This window comes from Cydia fagiglandana, chromosome Z (assembly GCF_963556715.1).
Source record: "Cydia fagiglandana chromosome Z, ilCydFagi1.1, whole genome shotgun sequence".
Classification (NCBI taxonomy): domain Eukaryota; kingdom Metazoa; phylum Arthropoda; class Insecta; order Lepidoptera; family Tortricidae; genus Cydia; species Cydia fagiglandana.
Window position 1 is genome coordinate 11,166,614 of NC_085959.1, and position 23,599 is coordinate 11,190,212.

Sequence of the window (23,599 nt, forward strand, 5' to 3'; positions counted from 1 at the left end):
AAGTGTTATATCTCAGCAGCGTTCTTTCTAAATATGAACTCTAATATTGAGTGAACAAGACTGCTATCGCAAGGGTGGTTTGGGAGAGATGCGGGGTTCAGTAAGTCAATGGCTTTTCATCTCGTTATGTATGGCAGTCGTTTTTCACCGAACCCTAAGAGGGCCCGTGAGGCTACGAATGCCGTTCGCGTTCTAAATGGACGTTATACCTACATCGAAATGCTTACGTGTGCGTCTTTGTCTTCCCACTTAGTACAGGATCCGGCAGGTACCTATACTTATAAGTCCCGTGTTCCAATAAGTTTAATGACAATGAGTTAGGTATACGTATAGCTGTATCTAAGGAGCTGAATATAGGCACTGGTCCCACCGCGAGCTAGTAAGCTATGAGCTATCGGCTATAAACACGAACAAAAGATAAGCACTCCCGTGTAAATAAAAGAGACACGGCGATATTTATAGCTCACCGCTGGGCGAGTCGTGTTTAATATAGCCGATAGCTCATAGCTTACTAGCTCGCGGTGGGACCAGTGCCATATGCAAGTACATACATTCACTTATGAACTTATTTAAAGGTGCTTAAAATGCCTTATTCTTGCCAACATTACAGTTGAACCATATGGGTAAACTAGCGACCCACCCCGCCTTTGCACGGGTTTACAAATTATACAGTATGTGTCTGATCATGGGGCTTTAATTCCAGGGCTTGATTTTACTCGCTAAACTGAGCTACTTTTACTATGGGACCAACCCTAAAATCGGGGAATTTTTTTTGGCTTTTCCATAGAAAACGTCGACATCTGATCAGCCAAAATGTATGAAAAAGTAAAAAGAAATTTCGGGATTTCGGGGTTGGTGCCATAATAAAAGTAGCTCAATTTAGCGAGTAGAATCGAGCCCTGGATTTAAAGCCCGATGGTCAGTAACACCCTGTACAACTAAATCTTCCTCAAGACTCCATTAGAATAAATGCGCGGCTATAAAGTGCGAAAAAACGTGATAATATAATATTAACGTTAATAAACACACTACGCCTAGCCAAGATGACGCTTGTCGATGCACGATTGCCATCTTGGCTAGGCCCATGGTGTCCTTTGCCTTTTGTAACGTTTCGGAAGTGATGTAAGTTTATAAAACCCTGTTGGATGTATTTGTAAAATTTAGTTCATAAAAATGTGTTCAAAACCTTATGAAAATTAAAACCTATTCATTCAGTAGGCTTTATGTGGGATGGGATGGGAGCAGCTTGTTATTATAACGCCATTAAAGGTCCGATGAACGAGAATATTGTGAGTAACAAATATCGATTACCCAATCATTTATCAGCGTCAAAACCAGCTTTTTTCGTTCATTATACTCAAGGCTATTTGTTACTCTGAGTATTTGGCAGTCGAATCCAGACTTTCATTGATGGTTGAAAATCGTGTTCAGAAAAACATGTTTGACAAATATTTCAATTTTTACCTTTTGACCGCCAAAGACGGCGCACATTGACAATCGAATTTTAACCTTCATGCGTTAACCCTTTATAAGGCATAAGGGTGTCAGGAATTATGCAAAATTGAACTCTATCACTTTAAAATAAAGTTCAAAATCAGGTGGGAAATATATTCCCTCTGCCTTATAAAGGCTTAAAGTAAGGTTAACGATAGCGCGTTGTATATGTCGGCGGCCGATCGTAAGATCAGTCATATCATAAAATTCCTAGGCATATCGTGAAACGTGAAAATCTTTGACCCGTTCCCGGAGTCGACGGAGCCCCGCTAGGCGGGGCTCCTATTTCTGGACAGCTTGCCCTTCGGGCTTCTGAAGCAACCTAACGAACCTATCCTACTTATATACTCGTATTGGATTAACGTTACTATCGTCAAAACATTACACAGGAACATTACGATCTGCCTAATCTTACTATCGGCCGCCGACATACAGGGTGATTCATGAGACGTGAGCAGGACTAATCCTGCACACTCAGTAACTGATAATTGATCGATCACCGTCGTATTTAGGTGAAACAACCACACTTTTTCCTATTTTTTAACTTTTTGGCGAGAGCAAATTTAATTCTCTACAATCATGGTCACCCTACAAGACCTAATTAAAACATAAAACCTCTTTAACCGTAATGACAGCATTATGATTACGAAGAAAATAAACTGTCAACTTGAGTGAGATACGAGTTTTCAAAAGTAACCAGACCGGAGACAGAATATCAGTAGATTAGTATTCTAATTGTAGGGTGACCATGCATGCCGTAAATAAATGAATAACTTTTTTTTTTCAACACGATTAAAAAATTAACGTTATCCTCACTAATACTGATACGAAACAGTTGCTTATAATTTACGAAATGCGCTGTGTTAGTCCTGCTCACGTCTCCTGAATCACCCTGTATACACGTACAGTAGCAGTGGTGTTTAAATGTTTAAAAACGGACTTCAGTGACTGTGTGCGAGTTGCACCAAAAAAGTCATATTTTTTAGGAATTTGATTTTTGTGCAGAGTTAGTCAGACCTAGAAAAGTCTGCAGCGGATTTGATATCCCACGCATTGCGCGTGTTATTTTAAACGTCAAACTTCTATGAAATTATGACGTGTAAATAACACTTATGTACACTACGTGGGCTGTCAAATCCGCTGCATACTTTTTGGTCTACTCTAGCTTATTGTTCCGATTAGGCAAAAGGCGATACGTTAAAAAGGAGATAAAAATTAAACAAATTATGCTTTTCAACAAGTTTGTAATAAAATAATATAATATGTAGATCACAAAACATTTTTAAACGACTGCGTTCCATTCTATTGGACATGAGTTATAATGAGTACTCCAATGGTCTAGCGATTGCATTATGGAACGCCGAGCATCTAGTGCAAAGGAACCTGGGCAATATCATTTAGGCAGGATTTTCATTGGCATTCGATCATTAAAAAAAATTACGTCGACGAAACGACCTTGAAACTTTGACGACCCGACGTCTATAGACTTGATTTCTATGGGTTAATAATATTGTGCTAAATGACACAGAGCCATTGTATTGTATGTATGGCCATATTATAGCTTTGAGATAACGCCTCAAGCCAGATAACTTTTATATCAATACTAAAAACATTAGAAAAGAAATGAAAACATATTATAAATGTCAGGATTAAGAACTAATCTCGCCGTCGGTGCGGTACGGTATCATTACGAAAATAATATTTGTGCTTAATTTTGTGACACCTAAAAAGAGCGTAAAGATTACTTAATGTCACGTAAATGGTTTATTTAATGTCACGTAAATTGGATAAAACAATTACGTACGAGAAGAATATATTTTCACAGGCGAAAGCAATGCCTGTCGCACGACAAAAATAACAAGTGTGTACTCGATCGATCCCGCCGCTGGGTATTATATATATAAATATAGAGATATTTATTTATATTGCACTAAATGCCTGCATTTTGTATGGCCTTGATCTATTAAGTAATCAACATTTTTAGGCTCAAAAGCGTAAATCATCATTGTAAAAGCACCTTATGAAAAGACGATTTCATAAATTAATTCCAGGTTATTGCTGGTCAAAGAACAAATTACTGCATTACCTTATCATTAAAAGGCTAATTGTACTTTTTGACAACATAATCGTCTATAAATTACAGATATACTCTAAAAAAATAGGGAAAAGAATTGTTTACTGACTGACTACATTTTAGAATATGAGGAATTCAGTTGTTTTCTTCAAAGACGTTGTTGTTACCTACGCGGCATGGACATAAAGCAACGATATTGATGTCTGGCGAATAGAAAAGCCTCCGGTAGAATTTGTTGTTTAAATATATAACACGGTTACTAAACTGTTAAACTGTTAGAATAATGCGTTTTTTTTAATCAACAGCAATATCATAGACATACATGTCCCTGGCGCGAAGACAATATACTCGTAACAGCTCCTAACACGTTGTGCTATAGAACGCCAGTACAATTTTATTATAACTACCTACTTATTAGCTGAATATGAGGCGAATACTGTCGTCCAAAAACTTGTTTATTCTGGTGTTAATTTTTTTTTAATTTAGCAACAGCAGTGCTAATTGTGATATTATGCCATCTCAAATTGTGTACCAACTTTCGAAAACTTTTACACTCATCAGTATCTTATACAAATACGAAATAATTGAGTCAAACAAGCCGATAATTGAGTCAAACAAGCCGATAATTGAGTCAAACAAGCCGAAAAAGCAATAATTAAACCTGTAAGATCTCGAATCACACTGAAATTATGTTATTTATTCATACAGATTTATCCTTAATTTATTTAGATCTATTAGTTTTTGAACGAAAGTATTTTGTTGAAATCGCCGAACAATGGTTTAGAAATAATATATCATTCTAATCGATTCCTTCCGAATATTTACAAAGGCCGAGTGTCTCGTTTAAAAATATCACGGGAATTTACATACAGTATTGGTATAAAATGTTAAAACCGAAACAATAACAACATGGAAGATCTTTGAAAAAATATTGACTATTCTGCACATACAAAGAATTGATCTATCTGAATATACATATGACATTACATTACATTACATTAACCTACGACACATATACAGAAAACTTTACCTAAGACGTGTTAACAACACAATATTTTACATTTCATTGATATGTCACATTATGTACATCAATATCGATCTAAAGAATGAGTATGTTGCTCAAACTCCGTGGCTACAATAAGTAGTCGTAGCAATAAATAAATAATTAAATTAGCTCGGGACTATATATACACCAAAATATACAGGAAAGTATAGCGAATCACTCAGTTGAAGGTAGTCCAGCCCTTGGGCACGGCGGAGGGCGGGGCCTCCGCGCTGGAGCCCGGCGCGGGCGCCTCCAGCAGCCCGAACCCGAACTGGCTAAAGTCCAGCCCGTACTCGTGCAAGAGAGCACTGTCCGTCGCTTTGTTCGTCTCCACTTTATCATTTTTATCACGGCACTTGAGAGGATCGAAATCTTCTAGATTCGTCGGCGAATCATCCAGTTTTATGAGATCAGTGGACTCACACGACTGTAAAAGAAAAATTTAATTAGTCTTCACTATACGCGTTCGTACATCATTATCATTATTAAATCAGCATCTATAATTTAGTCTTATTCACTAACGCTACAAACAGATCTAATTATTTTTAAGTAAATACACAAACTAGATACTATAACTACGTATTTAGTGGCATGCAATTGCGTGCACTAGGAAGGCATGACATAAGTGTGTTAATTATTTACAAGGCGACATATAGGACAGATAAGACAGATCCCAGTGACGTGTCATCTTTCACAGTTGGGCAAACCACGCGTACTATCAACGCAACGGCCTATGCATCAAATGTTCACTTCATAACGCAGCTAAGGAGCGGTGAAATAAATACCGGCACTATAATTAGAATAAATAATTATTTCTGCTTTTTACAAATCAATTAAATAAACCAGGATTAGTTCAGCAATACATATTGTTATTCTTTATAAGTATTGTCTACAACTTGTAGCATACATAATTATTAATTATCAGTAACGAGTCAAGTACCGCTTTAAAATAATTTAATTTGCTAACAAATGATTTAATATTTACCTTTTGCTAAGTAAGAGAACGATGTCCTTTGCGACATTGTAGTAAGTTTCTCGTCTAGGCACTTTTTGTTATATCCCAGATTACAATAGTTCGTCATGAGAACCCTGAAATACTATTTGTCGGCCAGCCACGGCATGTTAAACAGGTCGTAACAGATCAGGTCAATCGGGGGTCGGGCAGTCGGTTCCACTGCCCATTCTCGACTGACCCAAACTAGGGATCACTGGTATCTAGCTCGAGTACAGTGAGGAATGAAGGACCTTGGATATGTTATAAATATATTAATCCATAATAAAATTAACAATATAATAAGTGTTTATAGTTAATGTTTTAATAAATAAACTATTCTTATCTATTCAGTTTTTAATAACCGTGTTAGTGCAAAACAAGCTCCACTCTCGATTTCAGGACAAGAACTCGACCGCTTTCTGTTTGACGGCGAGGAATAGAATCGATATGAGTATAAATGCGCATATCACAATTACCTCTTGAGTTTTTCCTCTATTCGGTATGTGTAGGTTTCGGGCCACGGGCCTCGGTAAGCTATTTGGTTCCTGAGCGGGCGTGTGCGCGTGCGCGTGCGCGGGCGGCGGCTTGAAGCCGTTGGGCGCGGGCAGGGGCGCGGGCGAGCTGTCCGACAGCTTCCTCTGCGTGGTCGACATCGTCAGCTTCAGCTTGCCCTTCTCCTTGCCCTCCGTAAACTGAATAGTGCTCGTGTGGAAATCGCTCGCGTCACTGTTTTTTGTGATGTTAGTGACGAAATGCGAGTGGTTCGCGTGGTGCTGCGCGCGGGGAGGCGGCGCGGGCGCGTCGGACAGGTCTATCAACTTCCTCGTGGAAATTATTGGGTAACGGAGGGGGAGTTGGGGACGATCCGGTAACCGGGGTGGGACACTTGGTGACAGTGTTTTCTGCAAAATAAAATTGAATAATGTGCCACTGCGCCCCTAGGACCGTGCTGACACGCATCCGCATCACACGCATCGCATACAAAGTGACGTGACGGAGGCGGGTATGGAAGCGACTATGAAATAGAAACAAGCCGAGTAACTGAAATATAAATAAGTACAAAATTGACGACTAATCAAAATTAATGTCCCACAAGAAAAGTAGGATAATAGATAAATTTCTCATGTCTGTGCGCGTAAATCTTGTGGGGTCAATTTTGATAAGACGTTAAGTAATAAAATAATGAAACAGTGAAAGTGCAATCATGGCTTTTGTAACTTATAAACTGCATAATGTAATGTGATGTAGAAAATGAATATATTTTTCGGAATAAGTATATTTTCATGGAAGGTGCGGAGAAGTTTGGAAAGAACTGAATGACTAATAATGAGTTTAGCGAGAAAATTGGGATCTCTACCAAAACAGTTAAAAATAATATTATAATGTGTAGAAATGGGGATATAAGGCACAGAAAAACACACACACGCATATGTATAGTAAAAATGTATAATAGTATTTTGGAGGACAAACCGTACGTGTATCACAAATGCACTTTTTTCATGCCTGCTTAGCCACAGCAAGCTTATACGATTTGTAAACTACAAGACAACAATACACAGTAACAAAAGCCACGATGAGGAAAGCACACAACAAGCATCTAAGTTTCTACTAAAGTACATAGAAATTTGAACATTTTTGTGTCGCTCCTGTCAAATTTTTTGGCTCAATGTTCATCGAGTCTCACTCTATCACTAAGCAAAATGTGAGATGCAAATACACATTGTACTACTCTTTTGATTCTGAACAATGAAACAACGCAAGCGTTTATGATGTAATATATTGAATGACAAGGTAGCAAAATGTATTTCGTCGAGGGAGATGTCAAATTCAGAGTAATAAATTATTCCAGTACATAATCGCGTATAGTCCGTTTTTTTTTATCTAAATCTGGCACTTTTAGCGGTAACGATTTAAAGTAAATTATATGTATTGACCATGCTACATAAGATAATTCAATAATTATTAACAATTAACGGGCCTGGTAAAAACTGCAGGCTTGCTTCTGCGGAGTTCTTTCTAATGCTAAAAAAACGAACTATAGTGAGGATCGTTAAGGATATAAATATAAAATCAACTTTACAGCACTAGTAACTAAGCAATCGACCTTACATATGCAGATATAATATAATAACTATTTATCACATACTGGATAATGTACGTTGTATTAAGTTTCTTATCATTTTTCTACCCTAAGCATACCAACCTTTTATTAAAAAAACAATACTGGGTAGTATGACGATTTAAAAGTTAACGTTCAGGTCTAGCGAATGCGTCGATTTTGCCTATTCATACTCGTACTCTTACGGACTACGGTACGCTTGCATTACTTGCTTTTCTATACAATAGTAATGTCAATATCTAGAGAGGAAAACGGGGATTACGTTTTTATGAGGTAGCGATCGTCCACTATCCTCTTAATACTGGCGCAGCATGCGTACAGTAGTAAGTTACGCATTCACTAGGGACTCACTTGTTTCAGCGCATATCACTCATTTAACTCACGGATTTGTCGGCTAGACTCAGCTGGTTGTGCGGGCTGGTCGGCAGGCTGTCCCGGCGGGACTTGTTCTTGAACAGGTGCTCCATCTCCGTGAGCAGGTCTAGGGGCAGCTGCGGCGCGGGGTCGCGCGGCGCCGGCTCGCGGGACGGCGACGAGTCCGAGGAATTCGAGGAGACTGGCGTTACGGAGCCGCATGAGAATCTGACAATGAGGTTAATAACAATATTTATCAGAGTTTACAATTGTGCCGCTTAATTTCAAACTCCGGTAAATCCATTCGACCCTCTCAGTTAATATAACTTTATTCGAATGACGAATAATCTAACCTAACCTTTTCCTAATACCAAAATCGCATAATCTGACAGATGGATTTACCCGAGTCAGGCGTGGTTCACTCCGCGATTTTGTCGCGTCGCAACAAGTTAATAGGTAGATAAAGTTAGACTAAGAAAAGTCTGCAGACATTTTGATAGCCCGCGCACTGCAAGTGTTATTTTAAACGTCAAACATCTATGAAATTATGACGTATACATGACACTTTCACTGCGTGGGTTATCAAGACCGCTGCAGACTTTTCTTGGTGGAAGTCTACAATTACATTCAATACACACCAATTTTGGTGACTAGCCATGGTCCGCGCGTGGCGCTTCGCCACCTAGCGGTCATATTTGTCCTAATCGTAACAGACGCGTTTTGTTAGAGAGTGAATCTTCTGGACCTAGTACTATTATTTATTCTTTGCCCGAGTTTGAAGTTAACCTTTTAACCATTTGACATTCCTTTCTAGTCATTCGATTTCGAACCGTAATTCTTATAGTAGAGATGCGTTTTTGTTTTAAGTATGATAGCAAGTATGCTGCCGATACGGACTAAAGGGTTAAGCGACTCAATTGCTAAAATAGTCGTGGTAGTCAAAAGGTTAAGTCATATATGATGTTACCTCTCAGTCCTACTCAACCGAGCCCACACATAAGCGCTTCCATACAAATTTAGTATAAATTAAGCTTAACTCTAGCTGTTAAGTATAGTATAATAATAAATAATAAAAAAAAATAAAAAAGCCTTTTATTTCTTGCATATTACAATGTCAAACGTGAATTAAATTTACAATACAATTTATTAAATGTTTTCTAATAGTCAGTTTTATTAAATGTTTGGTCACTTATGTTGTTATTTGTTTTTTTTTTACTAGGTGAATTAAGCAAGAACCCCCTCTCAGGTAAAGGCCTCCTCCAGAGTAAGCCAGTCGGATCTATCCTGTGCTATTTGTATCCAGTTTGTCCCTGCGACTTTTACTATCTCGTCTGACCATCGCGTGTATGGTTTGCCGCTGTTACGCTTTCCTGGTGGTCCTGGCCATGTCGTTACTTGTTTTGCCCATCTATTGGACTTCATCCTGGCGACATGTCCTGCCCATCTCCATTTTTGTTTTTTTGCGTATTTGAGCGCGTCTATCACGTTAGTTTTGGATCTGATAATACTGTGCTTGATTTTCTGGATTTTTCTAATATTTGTCATACTCCTTTCCATACTTCTTTGGCATGTAATTATTTTGTTTTTAATATTTTTGGTAAATTTCCAGGTTTGCGCGGCGTACGTGAGCGATGGTAGTAAACAAGAGTCCATGATTTTCTTTTTAAATTTAATAGGAATTGTGCTCTTCAGTATTTCTTTTTGGCTCCAGAATTTGTTCCACGTGATCTTGATTCGCCTGTCAACTTCATGTTCGCTATTTTTCATGTCAAATGAGATTTGCTTTCCGAGGTATACATAGTTATTAACGTACTCCATTTCGGTATCTTCAATATGCATTGGTTGTTGTGTACTATTCGTCATTATTTTTGATTTGCTGAAATTTATTTCTAGCCCTGTCACTCTACTGGCAGCCTGCAGGGTGAGTATCATGTGTTTTAGGTCTGAAAAGCGTTCTGAAAGCAAGACGATGTCGTCTGCGAATCTTAGGTGATGTAGGTAGCTACCGTTTATAGGCAATCCACGGCCAGACCAATTCAGCTTGCTAATTATCGACTCTAGCACTGCAATGAATATCTTTGGTGATATTGGATCGCCTTGCCTTACGCCACGTTCAATTTGTATTGGTGGGCCGATTGTTTCGAGTTGGACTCTACTCGTAGTATGTTTGTAGAGTTGTTTTAAGATATCAATGTACTGGAGCTCTACTTGTTGTTCTTTTAATGCCTCCCATATTGACGAGTGAGATAGGGTATCAAAGGCTTTTTGATAATCTATGAAGGCAATATATAGCGGCCTCCGGAATTCCTGGTATTTTTCAATTAGAAGCTCTACTGTGTGCACATGATCTATCGTTGAGAATCCGCTTCTAAAGCCTGCCTGTTCAACTGGTTGACATTTTTCTAAAGTTTTGCTTATTCTTTTTTCTAAAATCGATGAAAAAAGTTTGTAGAGACTTGGCAGTAAACTAATAGGGCGGTAGTTTGCAATGTCATTGGGGTCGCCTTTTTTATATAAAAGAATAATATTGGATTCCGACCACTGAATTGGTGTTACTGCTGTGTCAAGTATTAGGTTAAAGAGGTGTGCAAGTGGGTGGGCAAGAAATGTAGCGGCGTATTTTAATGCCTCATTGCTTATTTTGTCTGGGCCTGGGCTTTTTTCTAATTTCAGTTTCTTTATTTGCTGTATCACCTCGATTTCGTCGATTGCTTTGACTTTACTGATATTTAATGTTCCCTCTTGTTCCAATAGACAGTTGTCAGGTGACTTTTTTTCTTGATATAATCTCTTGTAGAAGTCTGTTGCTACAGTTAAGACGTCGTTTCTTTTGTGTGTTATTTTATTTGATGTTTTTATTCCTTCTATCCAAGTTTTATGCGTTCTTAGTTCATTATACGCTTTCTTTAAGCTTCCAGATAAGGTGAGGTGTTTTTTGAATACTTCTTGTCTATGGTTTTTGTAATCGTTTTTGATATTTTTGCTAATCAATTTATAAAGTGCGCTCAGCTCTTTTTTCATTAATAATGATTTCGGTTTAGTGTTTTGAAGCTCGTGTCTTCGTTTCATTAGTTTTTTTGTGTTTTCAGTAATCGTCGAGTTTTCCGGATGATCTTTTCTAGCTTGTTGCGCTTTTTCGAGACTTCGTATGATGGCGTGTGCAATCTTGTCATGGTAACTTTGTACTGTAGTATTGGCGTCGTAGTCCAGAAGGTCTGTCTTAAAACATTCTATGGCTTCTGTGTATGCCTTGATTTCATTTTCGGTTTTTAATATACTTTTTGGTAATTTGTTGTAGTTGGCTCTACTTTTTCTGTTGTGTTGAAGATTTATCGTGCCTCGTACTGGTCTGTGGTCCGATGGGTACATTGTGTTAATAACTTCGATGTTTTGAAACCATTTTGGTTGATTGGATAGGATGTAATCAATTTCGTTTCTGGTGTCGCCATCTGGTGATCGCCAGGTCCATCGTCGGCAGTTTCTTTTTTTAAAGAACGTGTTGAGTATGGATAACTTGTTTTCGTATGCGAATTGAATTAATGTCTCTCCTCTGTCGTTTTTTGTTCCGTAACCATGGCGTTTTGTTACTAAATACTCATCAGGTTTAGGTTGGCCAATTTTTGCATTAAAATCGCCGATTATGATTATGTGCTTCCCTGCAAGTGTAAGCGCCTTTTTGATTGAGTCATAGAACATTGATATTTCGTTGTCGTCTGCCGATGTGGTTGGAGCGTAGACTTGAATTATATCGATTTGTAAGTTGCCAATATTCAGAGTTAGAAGAGCTATTCGTTCACTTAGCCCTACAAAGCGATCTATACTGTTTTTATGCTTTTTTTTCACGATAAAGCCGACGCCGTATTTCCCAGGGGTAATACCCATCGTGCAGAGTATAAACTGTTCGTATTCTTCTATCGAGCACCCAGGTCGCCTGACCTCGCAGATGCCCATAACATCGAAGTGTATATTTTTCACTGCTTCCCATAATTCCATTAATTTTTCATGTGTTGATAGCGTCCTTACGTTGAACGTCACGATGTAGAGTTTGGTGGAGTAGTCATGATTGTTTTTCTCTGGAGGGTTTCGGTCATAATCTCCCTCGGTGACCAGCCGGCGTGGGAGATATTGTATGGTTTGTTTTTTTGGTGCTTGTTTCTGTGCTTGAGAAGGGGTTGCTAGTTGCTATTCGACTGACGAGTCTTGCTGTAACGACGTAGGCGTGGGATTTACAGGACTGAAAAAGTTCAGTATGCCTGGTTTGATCACTCCCTCCGAAGGGCCTGGAGCTCGATGTTTAGGTTTTTCCTTGTGGCAGTCGGCATGAGAAGTAACCGGTATGAATTTATTTTTCTTGCTTATCTGTTCAGTCCCTACTGTCCTATGTGATGAAGGGCGGTTTTGTGGAGATAGTGACAAGTTCCTCTTGTTGTTTGTTCTAGTCCCGTTGTTATTTTGTAATATAACCAATTTATCATATTTAATTACGACTTTATTTCCTTTGTCTCTCTCAGCTTGTGCTTGAGCTTGTAATTCCTTCCTGATTTTTAATATTTGTTCTGGGTAATCTTCCTTGATGTAGTATTGTGAGTCTGCTAATTTTTTCTTTTGTTTTAATATTCGAATTTTTGTGTGAAGTGTTGTGAAAGTCACTATTATGGGCCTACTCTTGTCAGACCTCCTCCCTATTCGCCTGATTGATTGTATGTCGCTGTAGCTTAGCTCTAGAGCAAAGTGTTGTTTTATAAAGTTAGTAATTTTAATTTCTAGTTCTTCGTATGATTTTTCGTCGTCTTCGATGCCAAAGAACACTAGGTTGCGTTGCCTTGATTGTTTTTCTAGAAAATATAGGCGATTCTCTTGATTCTCGACTCGTTCTTTTAAATTGTCATATTTTTCTTGTATAGAGAGAAATTTTTCATCTATTGTCTTCTGTATATTCTCGGTCACACTCTCTGCATTTGATTTAATACTAGATTCAAGGTCAATTCGTAGTGTGTGTAGCGTCTTCATTATTTCTTCTAATTTAGCCTCCATCTTATTGTGCTGGTGTTGTGATAATAATTATTGAAAATAACGGCCTCTAGTGGCGAGTAGTGGTATTATATGCGTAGATCGTTAGAAGGCCTACAGCTTTTGCAGTGTACCAGGCGTTTTGCTATCCGCCGCTAGATGGCGCTTATATCAACGTGCGCGTAGGCGTGACTGCAAATTTCTATTGAAATGTTAGGTTATAACCTTTATCACTTTAATTATAATGCCACTTTAACGGTTTATATGCTCAGATTACTATCGCTATGGTTCACTTTGTACACTTTAGTTACAAGTTAGTCCGAGATTAGTCACTGTCTTCTTTATTTCACACTTGTTTACAAGTCACGTATTTATATCTTTATCACAGTTTTTCGTTAGAATCACTCACTGTCTACAATTGATGTTGCAATTCAATCACTTTGAGTTCGTTTGGCAGTAATTTTCGGCAATTGTTAGCGGTTTTATTTCGTTTTTTAGCGTTTCTTTGCGGAGCTTAAGTTGACGTGCCGGCACACTAGCGCCCCCTGTTAAGTATAGTATAAAATGGTGTAACATACATCTCGGTGCTGCTCAAATCGTAGCATTTTACAAGTAAAATTGCGCCTATGTGTGATAATGACACTGGTGACCTCTTGCTCTTAGCGCCTCATCAGCACCATTCCACTAACCCGGATTAAACGGTAAAATTTGGCGTTACTATGGTTACCAGTACAATTCTATACTGGGTTAACGGTGTAACTGCTTAAACTGCTTAACCCCGGGTTAGTGGGATTGTATAAGTGGCCATTCCATTAGTAAACGCTTCATAACGTAATGCGCGTGCCACGGCCGCTGCAGGACACCATCGCAAGCGCGGACTTCTGGCCGAAGGGTGTGGTGTTTCGGCGGTTCCGGGGTAACCTGCCGAATCCTACACCAAGTCAGACGACGCAACGGAGCCATGCTGTTACGTCGTCGCCCATATTTAATGATTAATTTGTCTTTGGTTTTTATTTGTAGTTTCTTTGTATTGTATTTTATTTTGTAGTTTCACAGTGCCTTGGTTTTACTGTAATGCTGTGTTACTTATTGGACTAATAAATAAACAATCCGGTGCCTGTGTAATTTGTGTTTTACCTGCTGTCATCCGTAGTATTGATTGACGACGGCCGTGAACCAGTCTTGGGTATTTTATTCTTCAGACCCTTTACTGCTGACTTCATGTTTTTACCTCCTTGCCGGACCTAAGTTCAAACATTTCTTTTGTTAATTACAACATGGATTTCGGGTATTTATTTTAAAACTAACGGATAACACGGATAAAGATATAGTAAGATGCATAAAGGAGTGCAAAATTTTATACTTAGAGGTCAACTTGATGGCTCCTCTACACGATGGCCCAGCGCCGACCACTCCAAGGGACGCATTTATGCGTTAGAGGGAGCAAGTGATATTGCTATCTCATTCTACCGCATGGCTGCGTTCCTGGGAGTGGCCGGTAGATGTATGTAGAGGAGCCATGACAGGTAGATTGCACTGTACGGCCTCATGCCGTTTTTAAATCACTAACGTTTTACAGCCCAGAGGGTTTAGCCAATATGACAATCGTTGGTAGAAAACGCCAGTCGAAACAAAAATATAGGGAGAATTACTGGAATGTTCGGCCGCCAGAGTGCAGCACTAGCTCCTCTAGTAAATCATAGAGTAACTTATACATACTGTGCCTTAAACTGTTTTTTGAGAAGTTTTCACAGACAATAAAATACTACAATTGTGTATCAAGGCGGTTTGTTAACAAGGGCCTACCGGCTATCTGCCTCTTTATCGCTCGAATATGCAAGAGAGATAGAGAGGTTAGATAACGAAATTAGATTTTTTTGCTTCGCGGTAGACCTCCAGATCGAGACGGATAGTAGAAGTGCTCCTACGCAGTTTCGCGGCTTATTCCCTATTGTAAGGAAATTCACATGACTTTTCGTAGAATCTGTCATTTCGTTTGGTGTCAATGCATGATTGTCATTTTGGCTGTCCTCCCAGTTACTACAAAACGTATGACGCAGTACAGTACAGAAGATACCCTAGTAAGCCTAGTTCACAGTCTTACTCATTACGCGGAAATTTGGTTGTTGTAATAATGACCTTTTGTTTTTGCACTATGGTACTATATTTAGTTGGTTACAACCAAATTTTCTCCGTAATTATACTGCAAAATGTAATTCAAGACCAAAGAAAAGTAAGACAATGTTGCCACTTTTTACTAGCGCGTCTTTTATTTACGTAAAAATAAATAAATAAAAGTATTTTTTAAATCGTAGAAGTAAAATTACTAATAAATAAATTATCTTAGCGTGATTATTTATCAAAAGGATTTTACAAACAAATTATTGCAGTGGCAACATTGTCTTACTTTTTTTGGTCTTGAATTACGTTTTGCAGTTTAAATAGTTAGTACGAGTGGGAACTATTAGGGTACAGATACATGAAAATCAAACGATTATTAGCTGATTTAGCTAATAATATTATATAGCATACTTTGTGTGTATGTCTTACGCTAAAATTGAGAAAATATCTGTATAGAAAACAAATGAATATCCGTGCCCTGTGTACACGCACAATTGAACCTTAACACTAGGACATAAGGTTCACCGATGGTCAGTTAAGTTGTTGCTGCTAATTCGTAAAAACTTTTTCACCACACCAGCTCGGTAAGGCTCTCATTATCGACAATAATTTTTGAGAAAGCTGCATTTTGTCCACAAGTGTGACAAAGTAAGTTGATCCAAATTTTGTGTTATTTCCTCATCTTGGCTGATAGAATTAACTTTGAAATAGATAAATAATTTATAGTGTCAATTTCAATTTGATTTATAATGTTTTACAATTGATATTTTTCTCTCGTTGTGGTGAACATTTTTGTGTTTCACTAGGTGGCAGACTAATTATCAATATCAGCACGAGGGGTTAAACATCAATTTTGCCCCCTTGTAATACAATTAACAATTTATTAACAAATTCGATAACCTAGGTCACACTAAAAGTGTGTGTTTCTACAAGTGCCAAGTGGAAATTTTCATTGCCGACTGTACTCGTCAGTGAACCAGTTATTCATTTGTATTAATAATAAATAGCATGCAATAAATACAGGTATGTCCTATGGAGACCCAGTGCAGAAAATAATTTAGAACCAATTTATTATATTCGCTACTTCGTGGAGTACACATACTTTGCGGCAGCGCTAAATCAAAAACTAGGTAATTGTGAATAATGCGATACTTATATTGTACTGAAGAACTCTAAATGTATACATATAAGTAATTTACCCAGTTAAAATAGCATATCTATATATTCATTAAAGAAGGCAATCATTATAAAATAAATATAAATAGCTATTTGTTATCTAAATGAAAGCCGAGCATGATGAAATTCATGTTATATCGTACAGGCGGCATACGACGTGCTTCTTGTCAAGATCTTCTAACTGAATCTCCATCGCTCTAGTCTAGAGACAGATGAATTTCGAAGCTAAACCATATTTTTCAGGTGTTGTCACATAGAGAAAACTAAAATACATGATGTTTATTTAGTCACCTGCAATAATTTAAGGGGTGAATACTGCAAATAATCTGAATCAGATAATCTTTGCATGTAACAGCAGTTGACAGATGTTCCCAGTCTAGCTACTTAGCCTTTTATAAAATAATATTATTTAATCAATAAATATTAATTACATACCATAATTATTTCTGCTGCCAAAATTAATGCCGAATGAGGAAGCTATTTAGGAGACTTACTACCAGTAAAAATATATTTACAAAAAATACTTACATTACGAAATATTAAGCAAGCTTCAATTGAGCTGAACTAATACATACTACAGGATGAAGCTAAGAATGCTGCATAACATATAAAATATGTAATACATATCCTACATATAGTTACGAAAACATTAGTTTTTTCTCTGGACATGGAAAAACGTTAAGCAAAACCTCGAAGTCTTTTGAAAAACTTTTAAAGCATAAAGAAAATAGATAGGTTATGGATAGTTACGGATAACGTTGTCTTCGATAGTTACTCATAAAACGAAACGGATTATATCGTGTATCATGATTTTAAGATACAATCTGACTTTTCGAACCCGTTTTACAGCGTTTTACATATAAGCTACGAACGCTGTAAATGGTTTGAGACGTTGGGGTGTACTTTAAATTTATTATACGTGATATAATCCGTTGAAATAGTTTTATTCCATGTAGTTACGGATAAATTCATTAAATAAATCCGATTTTTAATAAGTTAATTTATTTTATTAAATAAGGACCAAAGTTAAACGATAGATCTGTCTTTTGAAGAAAGAGTTTCTAGGGTAAACAAGTATAAAAAACTTAGTGTGCACATAAAATAGACTAAAAACAAACTAAAGCATTTTTAACAACTACCATCACCAATACGCAACATAAAAGTACGCTCCACAGAGTAGTGAACAACTAGAATAATTTTTACGAAACAGTTCTGACGACATTGTCTGGGACTCACCGTGTTGACAGCTGACTGTACCGCGGGGTTCGCCTGGAAATATTAAAGATAAAACAAACACACGTAGTTAAAGCATGCATGCATATGGGAAAAGCTACGGGGTAATAGAGATGGCGATAGTCTTATGTTCACGATAATATTTCATTTGATATTTACAAGAGCATTATTATGAAAAGTCAGCGAAGTCACACTACATATACCTATTATATTTATAAATTATTCCTACAATTCTTATACTAACGTAGGTAGAAAATTCATTACGAAATCCTTTATTGGACGCATTTATAGTACCTACATATATTTTTTTTTTGATTCGTTGCAGGAACTTTTATCCATAAAAGAAGACATAATCTAAGCATATAACTAATTAATACTATACTTAAATATAAATATATACTGATTATGTATAAAATAAGCTACCTACTGAAAACCGTCACGGGCTGCTCGCGACTCAAAAGTGATTGTATAATATGGGAGTAAATAACTAATAATATTTTCATTTTATGCAAATTTGTTGTTGTTGTTGTTGTCCTAAGGTACCCCAGAGGTGCAAAGGGCCTTCACAAGCTCGCGCCACGCCTTCCTATCTTCAGCGACCGCTCTGGCCGCGCTCCAGCTCAACCCGACCGCTCGTAGCTCGTAGCTCGTAGTCGTAACCGCTGGACGGAAGCCGTGGCCTCGGGCGCCCTGTACACTCTTGGCAGCGGTCCGTCACAAATTAACTACGAGCGGTCGGGTTGAGCTGGAGCGAGGCCAGAGCGGTTATGCAAATTTGCATACCTATAATAGTTTCTCAATCCACCAAGGCTCGGCGGATCGGCATCTAACGTTCGCGATCTATCATGGTTCCGTCCTTATTATTATCAATTTTGATTTAGTTGAGTGACAGATATTATACCTATACAATTTTGAGTAAGGCCTTGGCATGGCAAATAAAAAAATCCGTCCCTACACTTGTATTATAAATGGAACTGTCTATGTGGCTTATCAACCTCAAAGCTATACTAGGATTGTATAATTAAGCATGCCGTACGATCAAATAAATAGCGGAAGAATATTATCAGCTGCTTTTATTTGAAGGCAATATTATCTCTTTCATTACAAGTTACCAGCTTTTACGAAATAGTATTGACTGTACATGAGACGCCGAAGTATAAGACATGGATTAGTTTGGGAGTAAGCTAAGGCTAAATTAGTATAAAACCGTAAATCAACTCTCTAGAAGTTGTTCCAAGTCTATTAGGAATTTATTGCTTACTTATTTCACTTTATACATTTAAAAAAAAAACGCTTAACGCATTTTTGATCAAATCATCGTGGCATCGATGTAAGTGTCTATCACTCACACTAGAAAGGCCGTATAATAAAAACGTATTAAGAGTCACACGAACCTAGCCGCCGCCATAGAATCGATGTTACGCTTTCATTTTAAAAAGATATTATATCTATATCGTTCCTTGAGAAACATAGTGTCACTATACAAAATGATATGTGCCTGAAAATTTAAAAAAAAAATGGAACGGCATCGTAATTTTGTATAGTGACACTATGTTTCTCAAGGAGCGATGTCTGGTAGAAATTAGATTGAATAGAAGTTTTACATACAAAACTTGTACCAAACATAGATATATATTACTTACAAAATGTACACACCACGTTTCATTTAATTTAGGCTCCAGCGTAACTTTTATAGTATGGGAGCGTCTGTTTGGCGGTGAGTACGTGTGACTCTTAAAAGACACACTTTTTGGCATAATTTTTGCGATAACAACGAGTACCATAGCCCTCAGTTAATACACGTAAACACAACAAACCAAACAAAAGCATTACCTTATCTTTGAAATTTTTAAAGAAGGCACCGCCTTCTTTCTTCACAGTCTTGGCCCAGTCTTTGTACTGCTGTTTCAGTCGTTGGCCGCTGCCCGTCCCTAGTTTGTCGGCGTAGGCGTTACATTCAACTTCGAACTCGTCGTTAAAGCCTCTGCCGGAATTGAGCAATTCTAACCTTTCGTCTATAAACTGGAAATGGAGAAGGGATGACATGAGAAAACAAGACCGAAGTGATCCCATAAGTGTTCCGTGAACAAAGTTTTGTACGGAACACTAAAAATTATGTTTAATACATTCACAAGAACTGGCAATTATGTTTAATACATTCACAAGAGCTGGCATGAATGGAATGAATGAGTGAATGAAAAAATCTGTGTGTATCACATTAACCAATAAAATGATGGCTCAGACTGTATACCGATACAGATTTCACTCATACAATGAAAGTTTAGTTCATTCTATTCGTGCTTTCGTGAATCAACCTGTACGTCTACTACAATTCATTAACCCTTTAGTCCGTAGCGGCAACATACTTGCCATCATAATTAAAACAAAAACACATAATTAAAACAAAAACGCGTCTCTACTACTAGAATTAATTACTATTCGAAATCGAATGACTACAAAGGTTAAAAAAATGGTTAAAAAAATCTACTTCATTAAGTTTACTACTATTGATCAGAATTTTAAAACAAATAAATTCCCATAAAGAGGAAAACAAATGTCAAGTATTTTATAGTCTATCAAGGAACTTCAGAAATACGGGATTAAAACGAGAATTAGATTGTGTCAAACATTTAAAATAATACAGAGAGGAAATGAATACAATAACCTGCTGTGATTCATTTATTTTATTTTGTCTAGAAATTTACAACCTTAAAGTCAGACTTAAAAATAATAATCGTACCTGTTGAAATATTTGTGATTGTAGTATTTTTCTAAGGAATGGTTGCATATTTTTTCTAGTTCTCACAAAAGCCTCAGGGTTGAACGTTATTTGTTGACCTTTTTCGATTCTAAAAAGGAAAAATAAAATAAAAACATAATTACTAGATTTCAATAGGTACACTTGATTTTTAAACGAAAAAGAATAGTATGAAAAATAGTCAATTCATACAATATATGTACTCATCAAATAAACTTTTATTGTTAAGTATTAACAAATATGTCAGTCAATTTACAATGCTTGGTTCTTAGATGATAGATGATGATGTATAAGGTCTGTCACGATCAATAGGATCATACCAGTCTGTTTTCAGGCTATTTCGACGCGACAAAATCGATGTTTTTGGCAGGCAGAAGGATATTTACCGGCGAAAATAAATTATAAAACATGGTAAAATCAGCCAAAAAAAGCTTTAAATGCCCTTTTAACTAAACATCAAATCAAATACTTTTAAAAGAAAATTATTCTCTTATGATAGCAATAACAAGTGATTCGTAAAATCATCTATTTTAGTTACATAGTTTAACACTTAAACGAAAGGGTGTAGTATAAGTCTCGAAATAAAACTCTGATATCCAATCACCAATTTAATTGAACGCATATAATTTGATATTTTAATTTAATCAATCAAAAACGACTCCACAACTAATAAAAAAACGTACAATTCAGGAGTAATACATTTGGGACATTTGCCTATTTTGAATTTCACTCTATTTTCCTGTAGTTGCTCAGGGCACCGACCAGCTCCGCCTGCGACCGCGGCGAGTATCTCAGCAGCTCGATCTGATAGTACCTCGGCCGTATCCCAGAAATCACCGCTTCGATCATCAAGTCGTTCGGAGCGTTAGGCGAGATCCTCGCGAACAGTCTCCAGGCTTCGTTGACATACTCCGCGTAAGTGTCAGCGTCGTTCGACGTGTATTCCCTGAATCTATTGACGAGGCGAATGTATCGTAACTCCCCGCAGAAGTGCACCATGAGTTGCTCCTTTATAGCCGGCCACTGTGAGAAGAGATGAGCGTTAGCCTCCGCCCAAATTTGCGCACGACCTTTAAGACACGATAGAGCTTTAGTCATGGCGAGCGATGGCGAGATCCCTCTCACTTCGATCAGGGAATCGACCTGATTGCACCACTCACCGACAGTTATCCGTTGATTGTCCGGGTTATATTCTGGTAGGTAGATATCGCTGAGTTTATTGTTGTGAGCTTTGATGTTGAAAACCATTCTCTCGAGCAGTTCGATGTGTTTCTTGAGCACTGAAAGTTCGTTATTCTCCATCGCATCCTGAATGATCCCCGGGAGGCTCGGAGACCGCACTGATGTTGAAGGAACGACATTCTGCAGTAAGTTGTTATTAAAATCTTCGTCAGGTGTTGGCGGCTGATTCGGACGGGAAGGTACTCTTCTATCGGAGGACATTACTGACGGCGTCTTCTAGATTAATTTGTAGTTGTTGACACTTTGAAAGCGTCGCGAGGACTGAGAGAAGACTAATATAGACAATGCACTTATAGTCAGAGTTGGGCAAAATGTAATCGACTGACGATTAACGATTAAAATTAACCGACTTAATCGCGAGCAACGATTAAAAGTGACGATTAATTAATTTTAGTCGAAAAGCTCCGACTAATATTGTCACGATTAAATTAATCGTCGACTAATTACCGGCGATTAATTTTTTTAATCGATTAATTAGTTCGATTAATTTTCTCTCGATTAATTTTAGCAATAAATATGGTCTTTTTAACCGACTTTAAAAAAAGAACGAGGTGCCTAATTCGTCTGAAACATTTATAAATAATATAAGTAACAGACGAATTTTTATGTATGTTCACTTGGAGACTATTAATTTCGACCGTCTTCGAATTTTGTTTTTGTTTGAAAAGGGATGTTTTAGAGTTCGTCCCATTTTGTTATCAATAAAATACTGAAATCGCTATAGGCATACCTAAAGCAAAATTATCATTTTTTTAAACAAACTCGTGCATTAGCTCTCGAAAGGTACTTACTATTGTGCGAATTATATAGACTGGCTGACGAAGATATAATAATGGCATTTTAAGCTCTGTAGGCAATTTTTTTTGTTAAAGGTTGTTCTTATCTCGGGTTATGTTGACAGTTCTTAAGGTCGTATAACAATGGCAAATTATGGATAAACGGATTGTTATCTATTTTGCAATTTGTAGTCCTGTGTAAACAATAAAACAAACCGACAAAGAGTACGTATGCTTAGTATTTTATGTCACTGTATTATATGCCACGTGTTATTAGTTTCTCAACTTACCCAGGTGTTTAACCCTTAAATGCATGATTTTGTCTTTTTGCCGGAAATTAATATATGTATCACATAATTGTTTCCTGATTCTAGGAAAAATGGTAAAAAAAATATAGCATCGATTTTTACTGCGAAATCAGTGTTGGAAGTTGCATAGGCTAAATCATATTTTATGTAAATATATAATTACATACTAGTAAGAGATATAGGAAAAATCTTACTGCCATCAGAAAGGTATACTATTTGTGATATTCCTATGATAAATTCTTGAAATATAAAATTATTACAAACCCCGAAAAATGTGCCCAAAATCACGTACTAAAAATCATCAACTTCCGGGTTTTTCCAAGGTTTTCGACATTTCGTCTGATGGCACTCATTTTCACAAAATTTAAATCCGTGTCGCAAAAGGTTTGGAGTGTAAGTGTAGCGTTCGATGTAAGTAGTAAGTAATTACTGCATTGACAAGTTGAAACCTTATAGAAAACAACTGATAAGAGGTAAGTAATGTGTTTGCTCTTTCATACACATACGTCGTTCTCTTTCTAATGTTTATACCTGCGCTACAAGCCCTAAACCCTTACCTATAGTTCGTTTTTTTAGCATTAGAAATTAGGTAAACAATCTTGATGTGTCTTTTAATTGAAAAACACATTTTAAAAATAAGTTACGGCAAATATGAAACAATTATGAATCTAATACGATCATCTATATTCTTCTGCTTTCGTAAGTAATAGTTACTGATTTTTAAAAAGCGTTTTTCAATTAAAAGACATATCAAGATCGCTTACCTTCTTGCAAGTTCTTTCTAATGCTAAAAAAACGAACTATAGAGATGCCGCGCTAAGTTATCCGCATTATTATAGTAACCAATGTAACCATCTTATATTATTGAAGCACATTTATAACACTGGAATGGTTT

General features: G+C 37.2%; 1 protein-coding gene and 1 long non-coding RNA gene across 4 annotated transcripts in view; both read right to left on the reverse strand.

Moving 5' to 3' along the window:
• Positions 1-23,599, reverse strand: part of LOC134678332 (uncharacterized) — a 381,674-nt gene that overhangs the window by 233,021 nt on the left and 125,054 nt on the right. The window lies entirely within an intron of this gene.
• LOC134678304 (DENN domain-containing protein 1A-like) overlaps positions 4,441-23,599 on the reverse strand; it is a 30,991-nt gene continuing 11,832 nt past the window's right edge. The window contains exons 8-14 of one of the 3 annotated variants that reach the window (XM_063536799.1): positions 20,361-20,469; positions 19,454-19,642; positions 17,624-17,656; positions 14,228-14,334; positions 8,110-8,308; positions 6,084-6,509; positions 4,441-5,040 (exon numbers count right to left, since the gene is read on the reverse strand). In XM_063536799.1, the coding sequence (XP_063392869.1) occupies positions 4,792-5,040; positions 6,084-6,509; positions 8,110-8,308; positions 14,228-14,334; positions 17,624-17,656; positions 19,454-19,642; positions 20,361-20,469 (1,312 nt within the window). In that variant the 3' untranslated portion in view covers positions 4,441-4,791. The remainder of the gene's footprint in view (positions 5,041-6,083; positions 6,510-8,109; positions 8,309-14,227; positions 14,335-17,623; positions 17,657-19,453; positions 19,643-20,360; positions 20,470-23,599) is intronic. The other 2 variants (XM_063536801.1, XM_063536800.1) reach the window with 2 other exon arrangements.